General features: G+C 45.5%; 1 protein-coding gene across 2 annotated transcripts in view; it reads left to right on the top strand.

The window, feature by feature from the left end:
* Nucleotides 1-20,644, top strand: part of LOC137426988 (adhesion G-protein coupled receptor G6) — a 91,423-nt gene that overhangs the window by 58,440 nt on the left and 12,339 nt on the right. For both annotated transcript variants that reach the window (XM_078778784.1, XM_078778785.1), the window contains 2 exons: nt 1,054-1,238; nt 3,569-3,670. In XM_078778784.1, the coding sequence (XP_078634910.1) occupies nt 1,054-1,238; nt 3,569-3,670 (287 nt within the window). The remainder of the gene's footprint in view (nt 1-1,053; nt 1,239-3,568; nt 3,671-20,644) is intronic.

The following is a 20,644-nucleotide window of genomic DNA, read 5'->3' as shown; positions in this document are numbered from 1 at the left end:
ATGCATGGCGTGGCGTGGCGTCATGACGTTCGCTCTTTAGGTTGGAGAACCAGATTACAGATACCAATTATTAGTAACTCCCAACCGCATCCAGGTCGACTCCATATGATGAGTGGATACCAGAGATAATGTTACCATGTGGCAGGCGGTGCTTATCGCTCCCAGCAAGGTGCAGCAGAAGCTGTATGGGACACCTTGCTGGCGGTTCCCCACTGATGATATGAAGGTCGCATAGTGACTGATATAAAAACCGAAAGATTTTCAGAGTTAAAAGTGTATGGAAGGCTCACTGCGTTGCCCTGATGAAGCCCCAACAAGGGCGAAACTAGGTCGGTAACTGTGGGTTTTGCATGCACTTGTGACAGTATCTGAATTTATAATCCATAATGACGCACTGCTAGATGGTTCCCCTGAAGCTTTGCAGGCAATGCGGACATGCATGGCGATGACGTCATGACGTTCGCTCATTAGGTTGGAGAACCAGATTACAGATACCAATTATTAGTAACTCCCAACCGCATCCAGGTCGACTCCATATGATGAGTGGATACCAGAGATAATGTTACCGTGTGGCAGGCGGTGCTTATCGCTCCCAGCAAGGTGCAGCAGCAGCTGTATGGGACACCTTGCTGGCGGTTCCCCACTGATGATATGAAGGTCGCATAGTGACTGATATATATATATATATATATATATATATATATACATATATATATATATATATACATATATATACATATATATATATATATATACATATATATACATATATATATATATATATACATATATATATATACATACATATACATATACTCTCATTCTTTCTTCTTGCATATGGCAGAAGTCTTATTTGAACATGTGTACCACCATCGTGTTTTCAGAAGAATATTGAATGCTCATTAGTTTTGACGTGATGATGTCAGATCACGTTTTAAGTTACGAGTTAAAACAAAAATTCATCACACTTTCGAGATATTTTATTCACATTGAAGAATAAGAGTCTTTCGGTGCTTTTCATCAGTTAAATTATTCCTCATTTTTCCTCGGCAGGTCTGGTCGGTCTTTTCCAATGTCTGGTCCAGCTCCAGTAACGCCTCGGCAATCACCCAGTGGTCTGCAAGCAGCAGGTTCACTAGCAAGCCTCCTAGGCCTCACTTGGCTTTTAGGCCTGGTGGCCTTTGGTCCAACTTACCTTCCATTCATGTACCTGTTTGTTATATCCAATAGCTTACAAGGTGAGCTAACCGTTGACATCCACTTCACTTACCTCGCCTGACTCCCCTCTTCTATTTTTTCAATCCTACTTCCCTCTTGAAACTTCCATACTGACAACCCTTTTTTCAAAAATGATTTGAAATGAAAATGTGTATTGTGTAGCGCCTCCTCCAGGTGGGAGAGGGTATTGCAAGTCCCCACCCTTCACAGTGCAGTATTTCTGTCCCCACTTTTTCCAGAGCAGTGAGGCGTTTGATTTACGCAGCAAGAGGTATTTTGGATTATATGTTTGAATAAGGATAATAATATAACCTCCCTTCCCCCCCCCCCCCCCCCCGGCCCACCCGGACACTCCCATCGGAACGGGTGCTTCTCGTGAAGGAATAGTGTGTCAACATTCCATGTAATATGCAGGACAATCAAAGAATCTTACTTATCAAGCAGAGACCCTCTAATAGGATCCTGAGCAATCAAAATACGTCCATTGACTTATTATCAAAGAGAGGCGCAAAGCACCCCTCCCTTTACATAAGGGATCATTTCTCTGTATGCAGCTTTTACATGGGAAGTGAAAATTCGTTTCTTGGCTTCCACTAGATGAAATTGGCAGCAAATTTCAGAAGTAAATGCTTTGTTCATTGAGGAAATATGTTCCAAATTTCAGCAACGTCCGTTTATGCATTCTTGAGTTGTATTTAGAAAACCCTCGAAATCACGTTGGGGTCTGTCTGTCCGTCCGTCTGTCCGCCCAAAATGTGTTTGCAATGTATAGTACTTGAACTCATACATTGAAACTAGCTGAAACTTGGAATATACATCGGCCAATATGTCTAGTTAATGGCTTTCGAAACAAATTCCACTTAAGTGCTATAGTTTTTGCTTTCAGATCAAGTATATAAAAATATATATAATTATGTAAATAAATATATAAAAATATTTATACACACTTCATAACTCTTCAAAATATTATGACACAAATCTAACATGCTGGTCGAATGGCCTAATGGATAACGCATCAGATTCCCAAGCTGGGGATTGTGGGTTCAAATCCTGTCTGGGATGAATATTTTTATTTATTTATACCGTCTTGAATCAACCTGGTGTTGTTCAACCCTGTACTGGTGTTGGCTTAGCGGCTAGGGTGCCAGCTTGGGATCCGAGGATCCTGGGTTCGAATCCCGGTCGATCGCAGAATTAACGCCAGGGGGGTTGACTCAGCCTGTCATCCTTCCGAGGTCGGCTAATTGAGTACCAGTTCACTGGTAATTCCCTGTTTTTTGTCGTAAAAGGCGACAAACAGGGTTGGCGTCAGGAAGGGCATCCGGCCGTAAAACATTGCTTCAAAAAGGGGACCAACAAAAACAACAACAACCACGGTGCCCGAAAAAGGCCAACCCCCGCTTTGCGGGGAAAAATGGCCTCTAAAGGTGTTTTTTTTTTTTTTAATCATCTTGAATAATGAGCAAATAAACATTTTGTACAATCAGCAAATGCATTTTGTTCGTATTTAAAACGTCATTATTCTTAAACCTGAATTTCAGCATCATTAGGAGTATTGTTCCATATCAAATTGCTTATTGTATGGAAATAAAGGGAGGAGGCGCAAAGTGTCCCTTCCTTTTTTGGGGACGGTTTCTCTGCATGCAACTTTAACATGAGGATTTAAAATTTGTTTCTCGGCTTCTACTGGTATATTGTATATATAAATATACATATATACACACTTTATACCACTTTAAAATATATATAATTCTCACCTGGCTCAATTGCCTCATGGATAAAGCATCGGACTCCCAAGCTGGGAATTGTGGGTTTGAATCCTGTCTAGGATGAAATTTTTTCAAGTCTTTTATATAGTCTTGAATGAAGTCTTGGACGATGAACAAATGCATTTTGTTCGTGTTTAAAATGTGTCTTGTGAAAAATGCCAGGGGCAAAGAAAAGACCCCTTTATATGGGATGTGCCATGTGGCAAACTATAGAAAAGAAGGGACATTCTTGGTTAAAATGCCAGGGGCATAGAAAAGGCCCCTTTATATTAGGGTATCTGCCAGGTGGCAGAGTATAGAAAATAAGGGACATTAAAAAATATATATTGCGTGCATGCTGTACTACCCTTGTGTTCTCAGGAGGAACCAAGTAATGATCTAGAAAGGTTCATATGAAGGGGCACCAATTTGACTCGTACACCTGCATGAAAAAGTAAATGTATTTTATTTGCCAGATGTGGGGCACCCCTTTATATGAACTTTTCTAGAGTTAAAACTTTGGTTTCTCTTCGGTAATACACCTGAACAATCAAATTTCCAGCCTAATCTCATTCCTGTGACTGTTTTCTCTCAATAACCAGGGTTTTGCATCTTCTTGTTCCACTGCATCTTGAGACCGAAAGTACGACGACTTTGGCTCAAACAGCTCAACTCCATTCAGCGCCGTTGGATTTGCAAATTTGGTACGCCTGTTTCCATGCCACTATGACTTCAAATGTGGATGTAAATAGTCTGAGATCAAGGGTCACATTGCGGGGTCAGATGTGCACCAGCCATAAAGATTGACTTTTCATGTTACCTTGTGTGTACCAGGGGTGTGGATTGCGATTGAAAAGTGGTGGGGGTGGGGGGGGGTGGGGGGGGAGACGTTTTCTGGGGAAATGATTTTGAAGTGGCTGTGAAGAAGATGCTTATGTTTTTTTGTCATTTTCATGAATTTGATATAATCGCAGTCACCAATTTGAAATCCGATATCAAATTTAAAATTGAATTGATGATATATCAGGAAGGCGGAAGATTTCCTATATAAGAATGACACACAATTCCTCAAAAAATAAAATCTACCAAGATACAAACTTGTAAACCTATAAAAGTACCAACCAATCAGTCATCTGTAGAATATTTCACATCAAATAACACTCATTCCCTTTGTGTGCTGCATGTTTTTTTTTTCAAAATGTTCATTAAAATATTTATTTTTTTGTCGTTTTCAAAAAAAAGGAAAAATTTTCATCTTGTGAAAAATCTGCGACAGCAGCACACAAAGGGTTATATGTTTATATAGCATCGCTGAACTGCAAAATTTCCAGAACAAAAATATTCTGTTTGTAATTCTTCTTTTCAGACAGTAACTCAACATTGGGTGAAGCTCAGTACTTTATTCAAACACGAATGTACTCATTTTACAGTGGGAAGGTCCATGACACCTTAAAATTTTCATAACTTGAAAGGATTCCACGAAAACTAGGTGTAACTGCATATTTACACATTGGGCAACGAAATGCCAAGAGGGGTGGGCGGAACAATGGCGTCAATCAGCCTAATGGGGGCGGGGCCACAAAACACATTTGACTGTACTAGTACACCCGCTCACTGCAGGAGCGGCAGGAAGGGTTATTCCTCTTTGGGGTATATAGATTACAATCGATCTATGGTCGGGTCTCAAGAACATTGGGTGTGTGTTCATTTACCAAGTTTCTTATGGAGATATCTCCAAGTGGTTTAAGCATTCGAGCAAGCACTTCATTCAAAACCGTTAAGGAACGGCTGGCTTGGCAAGCGCGAGTTAGCTGCTTGGCAAATGAGCACAACCGGGCTTCCTCCCATTCAGTTTCGTATCAAACAGCAGGAGCGAGTTTCAAAAGTTCACTACGAAAAAACGCCACGTTAGCTGCAGGAAGGGTCATGTTATTAACCCAACGCTTGAGGACTACATAGAGTACAGTAGATCTTCGCTCAGTTCTGGAAGTAAAACGTACCTCACGGATGTCGGGATTCCTCCAAATTTCTTAATTTAGTGTTATAAACAGCATTAGCAACTGTTTAAAAATGCTAATCATACAGTCTTGTGAAAAAGTAAGTACACCCCATGTAAAGTTTTGACTTTTTCAACATATTTCAACATACAGCTATTTGATCTTCATTTCAACAATATTGATAGATAAAGGTGATATAATATAACAAATATCATGAAACATTTACATTTTGTAGTCCATTGTATAATTTAAATAAACATAAATGCAAATTTCGCATGTGGAAAAAGTAAGTACACCCCTACATTTATCACTACTTCAAATACCGAAAATTAGAATCAGGTGCACCAGCTCAGGTGCAAATGATTAGAACATCGTTGGAGAAGATCTTGGAGGAACCTGTCTTATTTGAACCTCAGACATTTAGTTTGGTTTGCTCTTTGTTGTTTAAGTGTGCGGCGTCACCATGCCTAGATTAAAAGAGCTCTCTGAGGCCTTCAGAAAGAAGGTTATAGATGCCTACGAGTCTGGGAAGGGATTTAAAAAGATCTCCAATCAATTTGAAATCAATCATTCGACTGTCTGGAAGATCATCTACAAGTGGAGAAGATTCCAAACAACTGCCAACTTGTTCAGGCCAGACCGCCCCAGCAAGTTCAGCCCGAGAGCAGACCGCAAGATGCTGCAAGAAGTCTCTAAGAACCCCACAATGTCATCACGGGACCTACAGGTAGCTCTTGCCACTGTTGATGTCAAAGTGCACGAGTCTACCATTAGAAAGAGGCTGCACAAATTTGATCTACATGGGAAGTGTGCCAGGAGGAAACCTTTGCTGTCCAGAAAGAACATCAGGGCAAGACTAAAGTTTGCCAATGCCAATGAACGAGGCAAAGACCAGCACTTCTGGAACAATGTGCTCTGGACAGATGAGTCAAAGGTAGAGCTATTTGGCCACAGTACCAGAAGACATGTTTGCCAAAAACCAAGGACAGCATTTGACCACAAGAACCTGATACCAACTGTAAAGCATGGTGGTGGAAATATTATGGTTTGGGGCAGCTTTGCTGCATCAGGGCCTGGGCAGCTTCCCATCATAGAATCCACTATGAATTCTTCATTGTACCAGAGGGTGCTTGAGGATAATGTGAGGCCATCTGTCGGAAAGGAAGCTCAACCGAAGGTAGACCTTGCAACATGACAATGACCCTAAACATACCAGTAAATCCACCAAGGAATGGCTGAAAAGAAAGAATTGGAAGGTTCTGGAATGGTCAAGTCAAAGCCCAGATCTAAATCCCATCGAGTTGTTGTGGGGGATTTGAAACGAGCTGTGCATGCAAGAAACCCCTCCAACATCGCACAGCTGAAATAATTCTGCATGGAGGAGTGGGCAAAAATTTCTCCCAATCGATGTCAGAGACTGGTAGACAGTTATAAGAAACGCCTACTTGAGGTTGTTTCTGCCAAAGGGGGCAATACCACCTATTCGAGCCAAGGGTGTACTTACTTTTTCCACATGCGAAATTTGCATTTATGTTTATTTAAATTATACAATGGACGACAAAAGGTAAATGTTTCATGATATTTGTTAAATTATATCGCCTTTATCTATCAATATTGTTGAAATGAAGATCAAATAGCTGTATGTTGAAATGTGTTGAAAAAGTCAAAACTTTACGTGGGGTGTACTTACTTTTTCACGTGACTGTATGTTAAAAAGATTTTAAAAACATTTCATGGGGTGTACTTACTTTTTCCACATGCGAAATTTGCATTTATGTTTATTTAAATTATACAATGGACGACAAAATGTAAATGTTTCATGATATTTGTTATGTGATATTGAAGGAGCTGGGGCTCCCACGTCGATCGGAAGAATGGACGCGACAAAAAGCTGGAATTCATCCGAGTTGCTTTAATCAAACCAAACACTCAGGCACTCTGAAAAGCCCGTTTATCGGGCAGCAATATATATACATATTATCCCGGAGCGTTTGCCCAGGAAAGGCGAGAGGGGGCGTGGCCCAGCGTCCTGGCTGCGGCCTGGCAAGTTGAGGGCGAGCCTGCCCGGGCATGCCCGGGCGTCCCGACCGAGGCCTGGCAAGTTGAGCGCGGGCCTGCCCGGGCGTCCTGGACGAGCCCGGGCATGGTGATCGCTCCGCGTCCTTGATAGGTGCAAGGCGATTGTGAAAACCCAGCGGTAGTCGCTACACACGTCCCCCCAGAATCGACTTGCACCGGAAGGGTCAATTTGAGGGGGGTCCTGATGACCCGGCCGAAGCGACCCCTGGCGGGTCGTGGGAGGGGGTCCGGTGTGGTGGTGGGTGGTCGAGTGGGGGGCACCGTGGATGGGGGGCGGCCTCGCCACGGCGGAAGGGCCACCCGTGGTGGGTGGTCGACGTCCACGTGCGCCGGCTTGAGGCGGTCCACCGCAATCCGGTCTGACGTCGATGACGAACGACTTGTCGTCCCGTCGCAGCACCCGGAAGGGCCCGTCGTACGGCGGCCGGAGTGGCCCCCGATGTGCGTCGTGACGCACAAAAACATACTCCGCTGTGCGAAGTGCTGGGGGGACGTAGGACTGCGGGTCACCGTGGTGGGATGTTGGCACGGGGGCAAACCGTCGGGCGGCCTCCTGGAGGTCCGAGCGCTGGTGAGCTGCAGACCAGGGACTGGTAGCGTCGGGCACGAATTCGCCCGGGACGCGTAGCGCCTGGCCATCGACAAGCTCGGCGGTGGATGCCTGGAGGTCCTCCTTGGGGGCCGTGCGGAGGCCCAAAAGGACCCACGGCAGCCGGTCGGCCCAACCGCCGTCTTGAAGGCCGGCCATGAGCGCGGCCTTCATGGAGCGGTGGAATCGCTCGCACAACCCGTTTGCTTGGGGGTGGTAGGCCGTAGTATGGTGGAGCTTGACCCCCAGGTAGCGGGCGACCGCGCCCCACAGCTCGGAGGTGAACTGTGGTCCGCGGTCTGACGAGATGTCCGCCGGTGCACCGAAGCGGGCGACCCAGGTGGCGATGAAAGCCTGCGCCACGTCGGCGGTGGTGGTGGAGACGAGGGGAACGGCCTCCGGCCACCTGGTGGTCCTGTCCACCATGGTGAGCAGGTGTGTGAACCCCCGTGACGGGGGGAGGGGGCCCACCAGATCCACGTTGACGTGGTCGAAACGTCGTTTGGGCACGGTGAAAGGTGCCAGCGGGGCCTGGGTGTGTCGGTGGACCTTGGCCCGTTGGCAGGCCGTGCAGGTGCTGGTCCAATCGCGGACGTCCCGACGAAGGCCGTGCCAGACGAATCGCGCCGACACCAGCTTCTGGGAAGCTTTCCGGCCCGGGTGGGAAAGGCCGTGGAGGGAGGCGAAGATGTGGCGTTGCCAGGTGACGGGCACGATGGGGCGAGGCTGGCCTTGGGAGACGCCGCAGAGCAGGACAGTGTCCGCGAAGGGGATGTCGGCCAGGCGGAGGCCCGTGTCCGCCGCCCGGAGGGCTTGCACCGTGGTGTCGGTGGTTTGGTCCGCCGCCATAAGCGCAAAGTCCACGCCCAGGTGGACCGCGTTCGCGCTGGCCCGGGAAAGACAGTCGGCCACGGCGTTGTTTTTGCCGGCGACGTGCCGGATGTCCGTGGTAAACTCCGACACGTCGGAGAGGTGGCGCTGTTGGCGGGCCGACCACGGCTCCGTGACCTTGGCCATGGCGTAAACCAACGGCTTGTGGTCGACGAACGCCGTGAAAGGTCGGCCCTCCAGAAGGTGGCGGAAATGGCGGACGGCCAGGTGTAGACCGAGGAGCTCCCGGTCAAACGTGCTGTATTTGAGCTCGTTCGGCCGGAGCTGCCGGCTGAAAAAAGCGAGTGGCTGCCAAACCCCGTTCACCCATTGCTCATGTACGGCGCCCACCGCGTAGTCGGAGGCATCCGTGGTGAGGGCGATGGAAGCGTTGAGCACTGGGTGAGCGAGCAGTGTTGCGTCGGCGAGGGCCCGCTTTGAGCTTTGGAAGGCCGCATCCATTGCTGCGGACCAGGCGATATCGTGCTTGGCCGGCTTGCCCCGGAGGGCTTCGTAGAGGGGCCGCATGAGTTGAGCAGCGCGGGGCACGAAGCGGTGATAAAAATTCACCATTCCCAGGAATTCCTGCAGGGCCTTTATGGTGCGGGGACGCGGGAACGTGGTGATGGCCTCGACCTTGGTTGGCAGCGGCACGGCCCCGTTCTTGGTGATGTGGTGGCCCAAAAAATCAACGGCCGTCGTGCCGAAGTGGCATTTGGCCGGGTTGACGATGAGGCCGTGCTCGCTGAGGCGCCCGAACAGTGTTCGGAGGTGGAGGAGGTGCTCGGCCCGGGACGTGCTGGCGACGAGGATGTCGTCCAGGTAAACGAAAAGGAACGGCAGGTCACGCAGCACGCCGTCCATCAAGCGCTGGAACGCCTGAGCCGCGTTCTTGAGACCAAACGGCATCCGCAAGAATTCGAATAAGCCGAACGGCGTGATGACTGCCGTTTTAGGGACGTCGGCCGCCCTGACAGGTACCTGGTGATATCCCCGTATGAGATCAATTTTCGAAAAAATGACCCGTCCCGCCAGACGGGCGGAGAAGTCTTGGATATGCGGGATCGGGTACCTGTCGGGGGTGGTAGCGTCATTGAGACGGCGGCAGTCGCCACACGGGCGCCATCCACCCCCCGGCTTTGGCACGATGTGCAGTGGCGAGGCCCACGTGCTATCGGAGCGCCGCACGATGCCGAGGTGCTCCAACGAGGCGAATTCGGCCTTTGCCACGGCGAGCTTGGCTGGGTCGAGGCGGCGGGCCCTGGCGTAGACCGGCGGGCCCGTGGTTGGTATGTGGTGCTCGATCCCATGCCGTACTGCGACGGCCGAAAACGTCGTCCGCGTGAGGGCCGGGAACTCTGTGAGCAGGTGAGCAAACTCGTTCGCCGCCGGGACGGCGCATGCCAGCTCGGTCGGCGCGGAGCTGCTCAATGTGCATACCAGGGAGCTGAAGGTTTCGGCGTTGATTAAACGACGCCGTTGGACGTCCACCAGCAGTCCGTGTGCGCAGAGGAAGTTGGCGCCTAGCAGAGCCATGGGCACGTTTGCGGTTACAAACGTCCAAGCAAAGCGTTGGCCGCCGAAGCAGAGGGTGACGTTGCGTGGGCCGAAGGTGCGGATGGTCGATCCGTTGGCCGCAACCAAGGAGGGGCCGCAAACCGCGGATTGCCTGTCCTGGTCAGAGGCGGGTATGACGCTCAGTTGGGCGCCGGTGTCGCACAGGAAGCGCCGTCCGGACGCTTTATCCGTGATGAACAGTAAGTTGCCCGTGTGGCCGGCGCTCATGGCTGGTAATGAACGCCGGCCCGGCCGTTTCCCGGCCTGCCGAAGGTGCACGGGGGTCGGCATGTCCGGGCCTTCTGTCCGAACCTGGCATGATAGTAACACCACGCTTGGTCAGGTGGAGGCCCCGGTCGTCGTGCTGGAGGTGGTCGGCTCGGTGTAGCGGCCGCCAATTGCATCGGCAGTTCGGTCGTCGACCGTGCCGGGTGCTCGGGCGCCATGGGTGTTGCGTCGGACGGCGGTGGGTCCCATGTCGCCGCTGCGATGCGCTGTCCTGCGGCGGAGATCTTGTCGGCTTCTCTGGCAAGGGCCCGGGGATCTGTGATCGTCGTGCTTGCCAGGGCGAGGCGTACCGGGTTAGGCAGCTGACGGAGGAACAGCTCCCGGAACAGGAATGCCGGAGAGTGCTCACCGAGCAGTGAAAGCATGTAGTCCATTCGCTCGGAAGGGCGCGTGTCGCCGAGCTCGGGCAGGTCGAGCAGGCGCCGTGCGCGCTCCGCCGATGGGAGGGAGAAAGCGTCGAGGAGAAGCTTCTTAATCGCGCCGTATTTGTCAGTGGCTGGCGGGCTCTCGAGGAGGCTCAGGGCGCGGGCCGCGGTGGCCGAACCGAGCGCTGCTACCACATGGTGGAAGCGGGTGTCGTCGGCCGTGATGCCTCACAGGGCGAACAGGGAATCCGCCTGTGCGAACCAAACCGCCGCGTGAGCCTCCCAGAAGGTAGGCAGTTTAAGGGCGACTGCCGTGTCCATGTCGGTAGGTCACCAATGAAGGAGCTGGGGCTCCCACGTCGATCGGAAGAATGGACGCGACAAAAAGCTGGAATTCATCCGAGTTGCTTTAATCAAACCAAACACTCAGGCACTCTGAAAAGCCCGTTTATCGGGCAGCAATATATATACATATTATCCCGGAGCGTTTGCCCAGGAAAGGCGAGAGGGGGCGTGGCCCAGCGTCCTGGCTGCGGCCTGGCAAGTTGAGGGCGAGCCTGCCCGGGCGTCCTGGACGAGCCCGGCATGGTGATCGCTCCGCGTCCTTGATAGGTGCAAGGCGATTGTGAAAACCCAGCGGTAGCCGCTACAATATCACCTTTATCTTCCAATATTGTTGAAATGAAGATAAAATCGCTGCATGTTGAAATATGTTGAAAAAGTCAAAACTTTCCATGGGGTGTACTTACTTTTTCACGTGACTGTACGTGTTTGTGGTTTATAATATTGTTATAGCTGGTGGAGGCCGTTGCTCCCACGAAAACGCCATGATAAGATATTTATAAACGTTGATTCGACATTTGTTCTAGGAGTAAAAACCCCTGGGGAGGTGGGATATTATTGGTATTAATATTGTTTTGTAATAACATTAATATTATGCTATTATCGTTCGTTTTTGTTATTAGAAGCGGCCTTGGAAAAACGCCATGATAAACCTAACTTAATATGGATATACACCTCAACCTGCAACCCCATTGACGGCAATGGTGGGGAAAACCCGCTTGGGGGAGAAAACCCCCTTGGGGAGGGGGGAAAATGAATGCGCTACAACCTTCATTATGTAACCCTTGGTCATCCTGTCATCCACGGACAGACACCAAATTGCGTATTTTAGTATTATTTACCAATTAGAATGTTACATCGTCTACAAAGTATGTACAGTGCTGTACCATTAAAATGTGAGTACGTCTCTAAAGTTTGGACGACAACATTTATAAACTAGAATGTCACATATAAACTAGAGAGCATACCTCGGCCAGGGTGAACAGTTTACGATTTGTGTCCCTCTGATAAGTCAGATCTGGGAGGGGAGGGAAGGGGGAGGGGGGAGGGGTGGGGGGGAGAGGAGAGGGAAGGGGGGAGGGGCAGGGGGGGAGGGGGAGGGGGAAAAGGGAGGGGTAGGGGGAAGGGAGGGGGAGGGGAGGACGGAAGGGGGAGGGAAGGGGAGGGCCAGTCAACAATGACGTTGCAGTTCCCATGGTCGGAGAGCAGCACAACAATCGCGACATCGTCCTGCATCTTCGCAACAGCACGAAGCGGCTTTTGGAGACTCACCGATCCTGTGACGCCCTCCAGTACCGGCGTTGCCGGGCGGGGGAAGGGAGACACGTACATTACACACATTACAACATTACACACACACAAACTGTGTTTTATGTTCAATGGTCTGGCGGCGGGGATGGAACATCATGTGATCGCTCTGAGCGAATGAGCACGCTGCTCTGCCACCAGGTCAGATTCCGTTTTTAATATTCCTCGCTGAAATGCGCTGAGGTAAAAATATGGTCAAAAAATATTATGAAATAATTTTTTTTAGGTCGGCCATGTTCTTCCCAGGCTCAATGGCCATGTCTGTGCCAAATATCAAGTACGTGAGCCTCTCCATTTAGGAGTCTATCGGTAACATTACACACACACAAACTGTGTTTTATATATACTAGGGCATGCCCGTACTATATATATAGGACGTGCCCGTAAGTGCGTGATCTGACCGTACAATGAATGTATCGTCCCGACGCCGCAGCTCGGATGGCGCTGCAGTTAATCGGGCCCCCAAATTCCTCATCGACGATAACTAAACAATATATTAAATGAATCGCACCGTACATACCTTCTTCTAGATCTTGTTCTTGTCTTGATATACTCACTCAGGCTCACTCTATCACGACTGAGTCCTCCCAGCTCCTCCAAATGGCGCCCGCTAGCCGCTACGTAAGTCCGGAAGTGACGTCCTCATTTGACTGTCCGGAAGGTCGCAAATCGCAGTTACGATGAATCGCAAATTAGTTTTAATTAGTTTTAAAACATAGTTTAACGGCAACATAGTTTGCCGACGGGAAATAAATGAATACGCTCTCAAATGTGCCATCCGAGGCAGAGTCTGTTCGCCACGTTCGGCACACGTGATAGCTCGCTGCTCTCTGATTGGTTGAATCGTTTTTTGGACATAGCTCGGTAACTACTTCTGCGATTAATTTAAAACCTTGAAAAGGCACATCCTCGGGTCCCCAGCAATATACCTGGCAAGTTTCAAGTATATCGGACCGGTAGTTGTCGAGAAACAGCGGTCACAGACATACAAACATACAAACATACAAACGTACAAACAAACATACACACAGAGATTAGTGGAATTATAGATAGATAGATTCGAGCAGTGGCTTCGTGATGGTTTGTCGCGCTCGGGATGAAGGTCAAAAATATCGCCCCCTGCAGGCAACGACTATGCAGCATGGTGTGGTATTTCTATGCAGCAAGGTGTGGTATTTCTATGCAGCATGGTGTGGTATTTATATACATCACAGTGTGGTATTTATATACAGCAAGGTGTGGTATTTATATACAGCAAGGTGTGGTATTTATATACAGCAAGGTGTGGTATTTATATACAGCAAGGTGTGGTATTTATATACAGCAAGATGTGGTATTTATATGCAGCATGGTGTGGTATTTATATACAGCATGGTGTGGTATTTATATACAGCATGGTGTGGTATTTATATACAGCATGGTGTGGTATTTATATACAGCAGGATGTAGTATTTATATGCAGCATGGTGTGGTATTTATACACAGCAAGGTGTGGTATTTCTATGCAGCATGGTGTGGTATTTATATGCAGCATGGTGTGGTATTTATAGATAGCAAGGTGTGGTATTTATATACAGCATGGTGTGGTATTCATATACAACAAGGTGTGGTATTTATATGCAGCATGGTGTGGTATTTACATGCAGCAAGATGTGGTATGTATATGCAGCATGATGTGGTATTTATATACAGCAAGGTGTGGTATTTATATGCAGCATGGTGTGGTATTTATATGCAGCATGGTGTGGTATTTATATGCAGCATGGTGTGGTATTTATATGCAGCATGGTGGTATTTATATGCAGCAAGGTGTGGTATTTATATGCAGCATGGGGTGGTATTTATATGCAGCATGGTGTGGTATTTATATGCAGCAAGGTGTGGTATTTATATGCAGCATGGTGTGGTATTTATATGCAGCATGTTGTGGTATTTATATACAGCAAGGTGTGGTATTTATATGCAGCATGGTGTGGTATTTATATGCAGCATGGTGTGGTATTTATATACAGCAAGGTGTGGTATTTATATGCAGCATGGTGTGGTATTTATATGCAGCATGTTGTGGTATTTATATGCAGCAAGGTGTGGTATTTATATGCAGCATGGTGTGGTATTTATATGCAGCATGGTGTGGTATTTATATGCAGCAAGGTGTGGTATTTATATGCAGCATGGTGTGGTATTTATATGCAGCAAGGTGTGGTATTTATATGCAGCATGGTGTGGTATTTATATGCAGCATGGTGTGGTATTTATATGCAGCAAGGTGTGGTATTTATATGCAGCATGGTGTGGTATTTATATGCAGCATGGTGTGGTGTTTATATGCAGCAAGGTGTGGTATTTATATGCAGCATGGTGTGGTATTTATATGCAGCATGGTGTGGTATTTATATGCAGCATGGTGTGGTATTTATATGCAGCATGGTGTGGTATTTATATGCAGCATGGTGTGGTATTTATATGCAGCATGGTGTGGTATTTATATGCAGCAAGGTGTGGTATTTATATGCAGCAAGGTGTGGTATTTATATGCAGCATGGTGTGGTATTTATATGCAGCATGGTGTGGTATTTATATGCAGCATGGTGTGGTATTTATATGCAGCAAGGTGTGGTATTTATATGCAGCATGGTGTGGTATTTATATGCAGAAAGGTGTGGTATTTATATGCAGCATGGTGTGGTATTTATATGCAGCAAGGTGTGGTATTTATATGCAGCATGGTGTGGTATTTATATGCAGCATGGTGTGGTATTTATATGCAGCATGGTGTGGTATTTATATGCAGCAAGGTGTGGTGTTTATATGCAGCAAGGTGTGGTATTTATATGCAGCATGGTGTGGTATTTATATACAGCAAGGTGTGGTATTTATGTGCAGCAAGGTGTGGTATTTATATGCAGCATGGTGTGGTATTTATATACAGCAAGGTGTGGTATTTATGTGCAGCAAGGTGTGGTATTTATATGGCCTAGACTCTGTTAATCGATAAACGTTTGAATCGGTTAATGGTTTGAATCCGGGTAAACTTTTGAATCGGTTAATGGTTCGAATCCGGGTAAACCTGTTAATCGGTAAACGTTTGAATCGGTTAATGGTTCGAATCCGGGTAAACCTGTTAATCGGTAAACGTTTGAATCGGTTAATGGTTCGAATCCGGGTAAACCTGTTAATCGGTAAACGTTTGAATCGGTTAATGGTTCGAATCCGGGTAAACCTGTTAATCGGTAAACGTTTGAATCGGTTAATGGTTCGAATCCGGGTAAACCTGTTAATCGGTAAACGTTTGAATCGGTTAATGGTTCGAATCTGGGTAAACCTGTTAATCGGTAAACGTTTGAATCGGTTAATGGTTCGAATCTGGGTAAACCTGTTAATCGGTAAAGATTTGAATCGGTTGATGTTTCGAATCCGGGTAAACCTGTTAATCGGTAAACGTTTGAATCGGTTAATGGTTCGAATCCGGGTAAACCTGTTAATCGGTAAACGTTTGAATCGGTTAATGGTTCGAATCCGGGTAAACCTGTTAATCGGTAAAGGTTTGAATCGGTTGATGTTTCGAATCTGGGTAAACCTGTTAATCGGTAATGGTTTGAATCCGGGTAAACGTTTGAATCGGTTAATGGTTCGAATCCGGGTAAACCTGTTAATCGGTAATGGTTTGAATCCGGGTAAACCTGTTAATCGGTAAAGGTTTGAATCGGTTGATGTTTCGAATCTGGGTAAACCTGTTAATCGGTAAACGTTTGAATCGGTTAATGGTTCGAATCCGGGTAAACCTGTTAATCGGTAATGGTTTGAATCCGGGTAAACGTTTGAATCGGTTAATGGTTCGAATCCGGGTAAACCTGTTAATTGGTTAATGGTTCGAATCCGGGTAAACGTTTGAATCGGTTAATGCTTCGAATCCGGGTAAACCTGTTAATCGGTAATGGTTTGAATCGGTTAATGGTTCGAATCCGGGTAAACCTGTTAATCGGTAATGGTTTGAATCGGTTAATGCTTCGAATCCGAGTAAACCTGTTAATCGGTAATGGTTTGAATCGGTTAATGGTTTGAATCCGGGTAAACGTTTGAATCGGTTAATGGTTCGAATCCGGGTAAACCTGTTAATCGGTAAACGTTTGAATCGGTTAATGCTTCGAATCCGGGTAAACCTGTTAATCGGTAAACGTTTGAATCGGTTAATGGTTCGAATCTGGGTAAACCTGCTAATCGGTAAAGGTTTGAATCCGGGTAAAAGTTTGAATCGGTTAATGGTTCGAATCCGGGTAAACCTGCTTATCGGTAAAGGTTTGAATCCGGGTAAAAGTTTGAATCCGTTAATGGTTCGAATCCGGGTAAACCTGTTAATCGGTAAACGTTTGAATCGGTTAATGCTTCGAATCCGGGTAAACCTGTTAATCGGTAAACGTTTGAATCGGTTAATGGTTCGAATCTGGGTAAACCTGCTAATCGGTAAACGTTTGAATCGGTTAATGGTTCGAATCTGGGTAAACCTGTTAATCGGTAAAGGTTTGAATCGGTTAATGGTTCGAATCTGGGTAAACCTGCTAATCGGTAAACGTTTGAATCGGTTAATGCTTCGAATCTGGGTAAACCTGTTAATCGGTAAACGTTTGAATCGGTTAATGGTTCGAATCTGGGTAAACCTGTTAATCGGTAAAGGTTTGAATCGGTTAATGGTTCGAATCTGGGTAAACCTGCTAATCGGTAAACGTTTGAATCGGTTAATGCTTCGAATCTGGGTAAACCTGCTAATCGGTAAAGGTTTGAATCGGTTAATGGTTCGAATCTGGGTAAACCTGCTAATCGGTAATGGTTTGAATCCGGGTAAAAGTTTGAATCGGTTAATGGTTCGAATCCGGGTAAACCTGTTAATCTGTAAACGTTTGATTCGGTTAATGGTTCGAATCCGGGTAAACCTGTTAATCGGTAAAAGTTTGAATCGGTTAATTGTTTGAATCCGGTAAAAACGTTTGAATCGGTTAACGGTTCGAATCCGGTGGTGGACTGAATCGTTAATGGCCTGAGAAACATAACGGCAGCAACAACAACAACAAGCACTACAACAACAACTCTCACAACCCGCCCCTCATTCAAACCTTTACCTGATTCAAACATCTACCGGATTCGAACCATTTAACCGATTTAAAAGTTTACCGGATTCGAACCATTAACCGATTTAAAAGTTTACCGGATTCGAACCATTAACCGATTTAAAAGTTTACCGGATTCGAACCATTAACCAATTTAAAAGTTTACCGGATTCGAACCATTAACCGATTTAAAAGTTTACCGGATTCGAACCATTAACCGATTCGAACATTTAACTGATTTGAACCTTTACCGTTTCAAACGTTTACCAGATTCAAACGTTTAACCGATTCAAACATCTACCGGTTCGAACCATTAACCGATTCGAACATTTAACTGATTTGAACCTTTACCGTTTCAAACGTTTACCAGATTCGAACGTTTAACCGATTCAAACATCTACCGGATTCGAACCATTAACCAATTTAAAAGTTTACCGGCTTCGAACCATTAACCGATTTAAAAGTTTACCGGATTCGAACCATTAACCGATTTGAAAGTTTACCGGATTCGGACATTTAACTGATTTAAAAGTTTGCCGGATTCGAACCATTAACCGATTTAAAAGTTTACCGGATTCGAACCATTAACCGATTCGAACATTTAACTGATTTGAACCTATACCGTTTCAAACGTTTACCAGATTCGAACCATTAACCGATTTAAAAGTTTACCGGATTCGAACCATTAACCGATTTAAAAGTTTACCGGATTCGAACCATTAACCGATTTTAAAGTTTACCGGATTCGAACCATTAACCGATTTAAAAGTTTCCCGGATTCGAACCATGAACCGATTTAAAAGTTTACCGGATTCGAACCATTAACCGATTTTAAAGTTTACCGGATTCGAACCATTAACCGATTTAAAAGTTTACCGGATTCGAACCATTAACCGATTTAAAAGTTTACCGGATTCGAACCATTAACCGATTTAAAAGTTTACCGGATTCGAACCATTAACCGATTTAAAAGTTTACCGGATTCGAACCATTAACCGATTTAAAAGTTTACCGGATTCGAACCATTAACCGATTTAAAAGTTTACCGGATTCGAACCATTAACCGATTTAAAAGTTTACCGGATTCGAACCATTAACCGATTTAAAAGTTTACCGGATTCGAACCATTAACCGATTTAAAAGTTTACCGGATTCGAACCATTAACCGATTTAAAAGTTTACCGGATTCGAACCATTAACCGATTTAAAAGTTTACCGGATTCGAACCATTAACCGATTTAAAAGTTTACCGGATTCGAACCATTAACCGATTTAAAAGTTTACCGGATTCGAACCATTAACCGATTTAAAAGTTTACCGGATTCGAACCATTAACCGATTTAAAAGTTTACCGGATTCGAACCATTAACCGATTTAAAAGTTTACCGGATTCGAACCATTAACCGATTTAAAAGTTTGCCGGATTCGAACCATTAACCGATTTAAAAGTTTACCGGATTCGAACCATTTACCGATTTAAAAGTTTGCCGGATTCGAACCATTAACCGATTTAAAAGTTTGCCGGATTCGAACCATTAACCGATTTAAAAGTTTGCCGGATTCGAACCATTAACCGATTTAAAAGTTTACCGGATTCGAACCATTAACCGATTTAAAAGTTTACCGGATTCGAACCATTAACCGATTTAAAAGTTTGCCGGATTCGAACCATTAACCGATTTAAAAGTTTGCCGGATTCGAACCATTAACCGATTTAAAAGTTTGCCGGATTCGAACCATTAACCGATTTAAAAGTTTGCCGGATTCGAACCATTAACCGATTTAAAAGTTTACCGGATTCGAACCATTAACCGATTTAAAAGTTTACCGGATTCGGACATTTAACTGATTTAAAAGTTTGCCGGATTCGAACCATTAACCGATTTAAAAGTTTACCGGATTCGAACCATTAACCGATTCGAACATTTAACTGATTTGAACCTATACCGTTTCAAACGTTTACCAGATTCGAACCATTAACCGATTTTAAAGTTTACCGGATTCGAACCATTAACCGATTTTAAAGTTTACCGGATTCGAACCATTAACCGATTTTAAAGTTTCCCGGATTCGAACCATTAACCGATTTAAAAGTTTACCGGATTCGAACCATTAACCGATTTAAAAGTTTACCGGATTCGAACCATTAACCGATTTAAAAGTTTACCGGATTCGAACCATTAACCGATTTAAAAGTTTACCGGATTCGAACCATTAACCGATTTAAAAGTTTACCGGATTCGAACCATTAACCGATTTAAAAGTTTACCGGATTCGAACCATTAACCGATTTAAAAGTTTACCGGATTCGAACCATTAACCGATTTAAAAGTTTACCGGATTCGAATCATTAACCGATTTAAAAGTTTACCGGATTCGAACCATTAACCGATTTAAAAGTTTACCGGATTCGAACCATTAACCGATTTAAAAGTTTACCGGATTCGAACCATTAACCGATTTAAAAGTTTACCGGATTCGAACCATTAACCGATTTAAAAGTTTACCGGATTCGAACCATTAACCGATTTAAAAGTTTACCGGATTCGAACCATTAACCGATTAAAAAGTTTACCGGATTCGAACCATTAACCGATTTAAAAGTTTACCGGATTCGAACCATTAACCGATTTAAAAGTTTACCGGATTCGAACCATTAACCGATTTAAAAGTTTACCGGATTCGAACCATTAACCGATTTAAAAGTTTGCCGGATTCGAACCATTAACCGATTTAAAAGTTTACCGGATTCGAACCATTAACCGATTTAAAAGTTTGCCGGATTCGAACCATTAACCGATTTAAAAGTTTGCCGGATTCGAACCATTAACCGATTTAAAAGTTTACCGGATTCGAACCATTAACCGATTTAAAAGTTTACCGGATTCGAACCATTAACCGATTTAAAAGTTTACCGGATTCGAACCATTAACCGATTTAAAAGTTTGCCGGATTCGAACCATTAACCGATTTAAAAGTTTGCCGGATTCGAACCATTAACCGATTTAAAAGTTTGCCGGATTCGAACCATTAACCGATTTAAAAGTTTGCCGGATTCGAACCATTAACCGATTTAAAAGTTTACCGGATTCGAACCATTAACCGATTTAAAAGTTTACCGGATTCGAACCATTAACCGATTTAAAAGTTTACCGGATTCGAACCATTAACCGATTTA

The sequence above is a fragment of the Myxine glutinosa genome, chromosome 5 (assembly GCF_964187855.1).
Source record: "Myxine glutinosa chromosome 5, kmMyxGlut1.1, whole genome shotgun sequence".
Lineage (NCBI taxonomy): Eukaryota > Metazoa > Chordata > Myxini > Myxiniformes > Myxinidae > Myxine > Myxine glutinosa.
The sequence above is the reverse complement of the archived record's forward strand: the minus strand, read 5'-3'. Positions and strand labels throughout refer to the sequence as shown.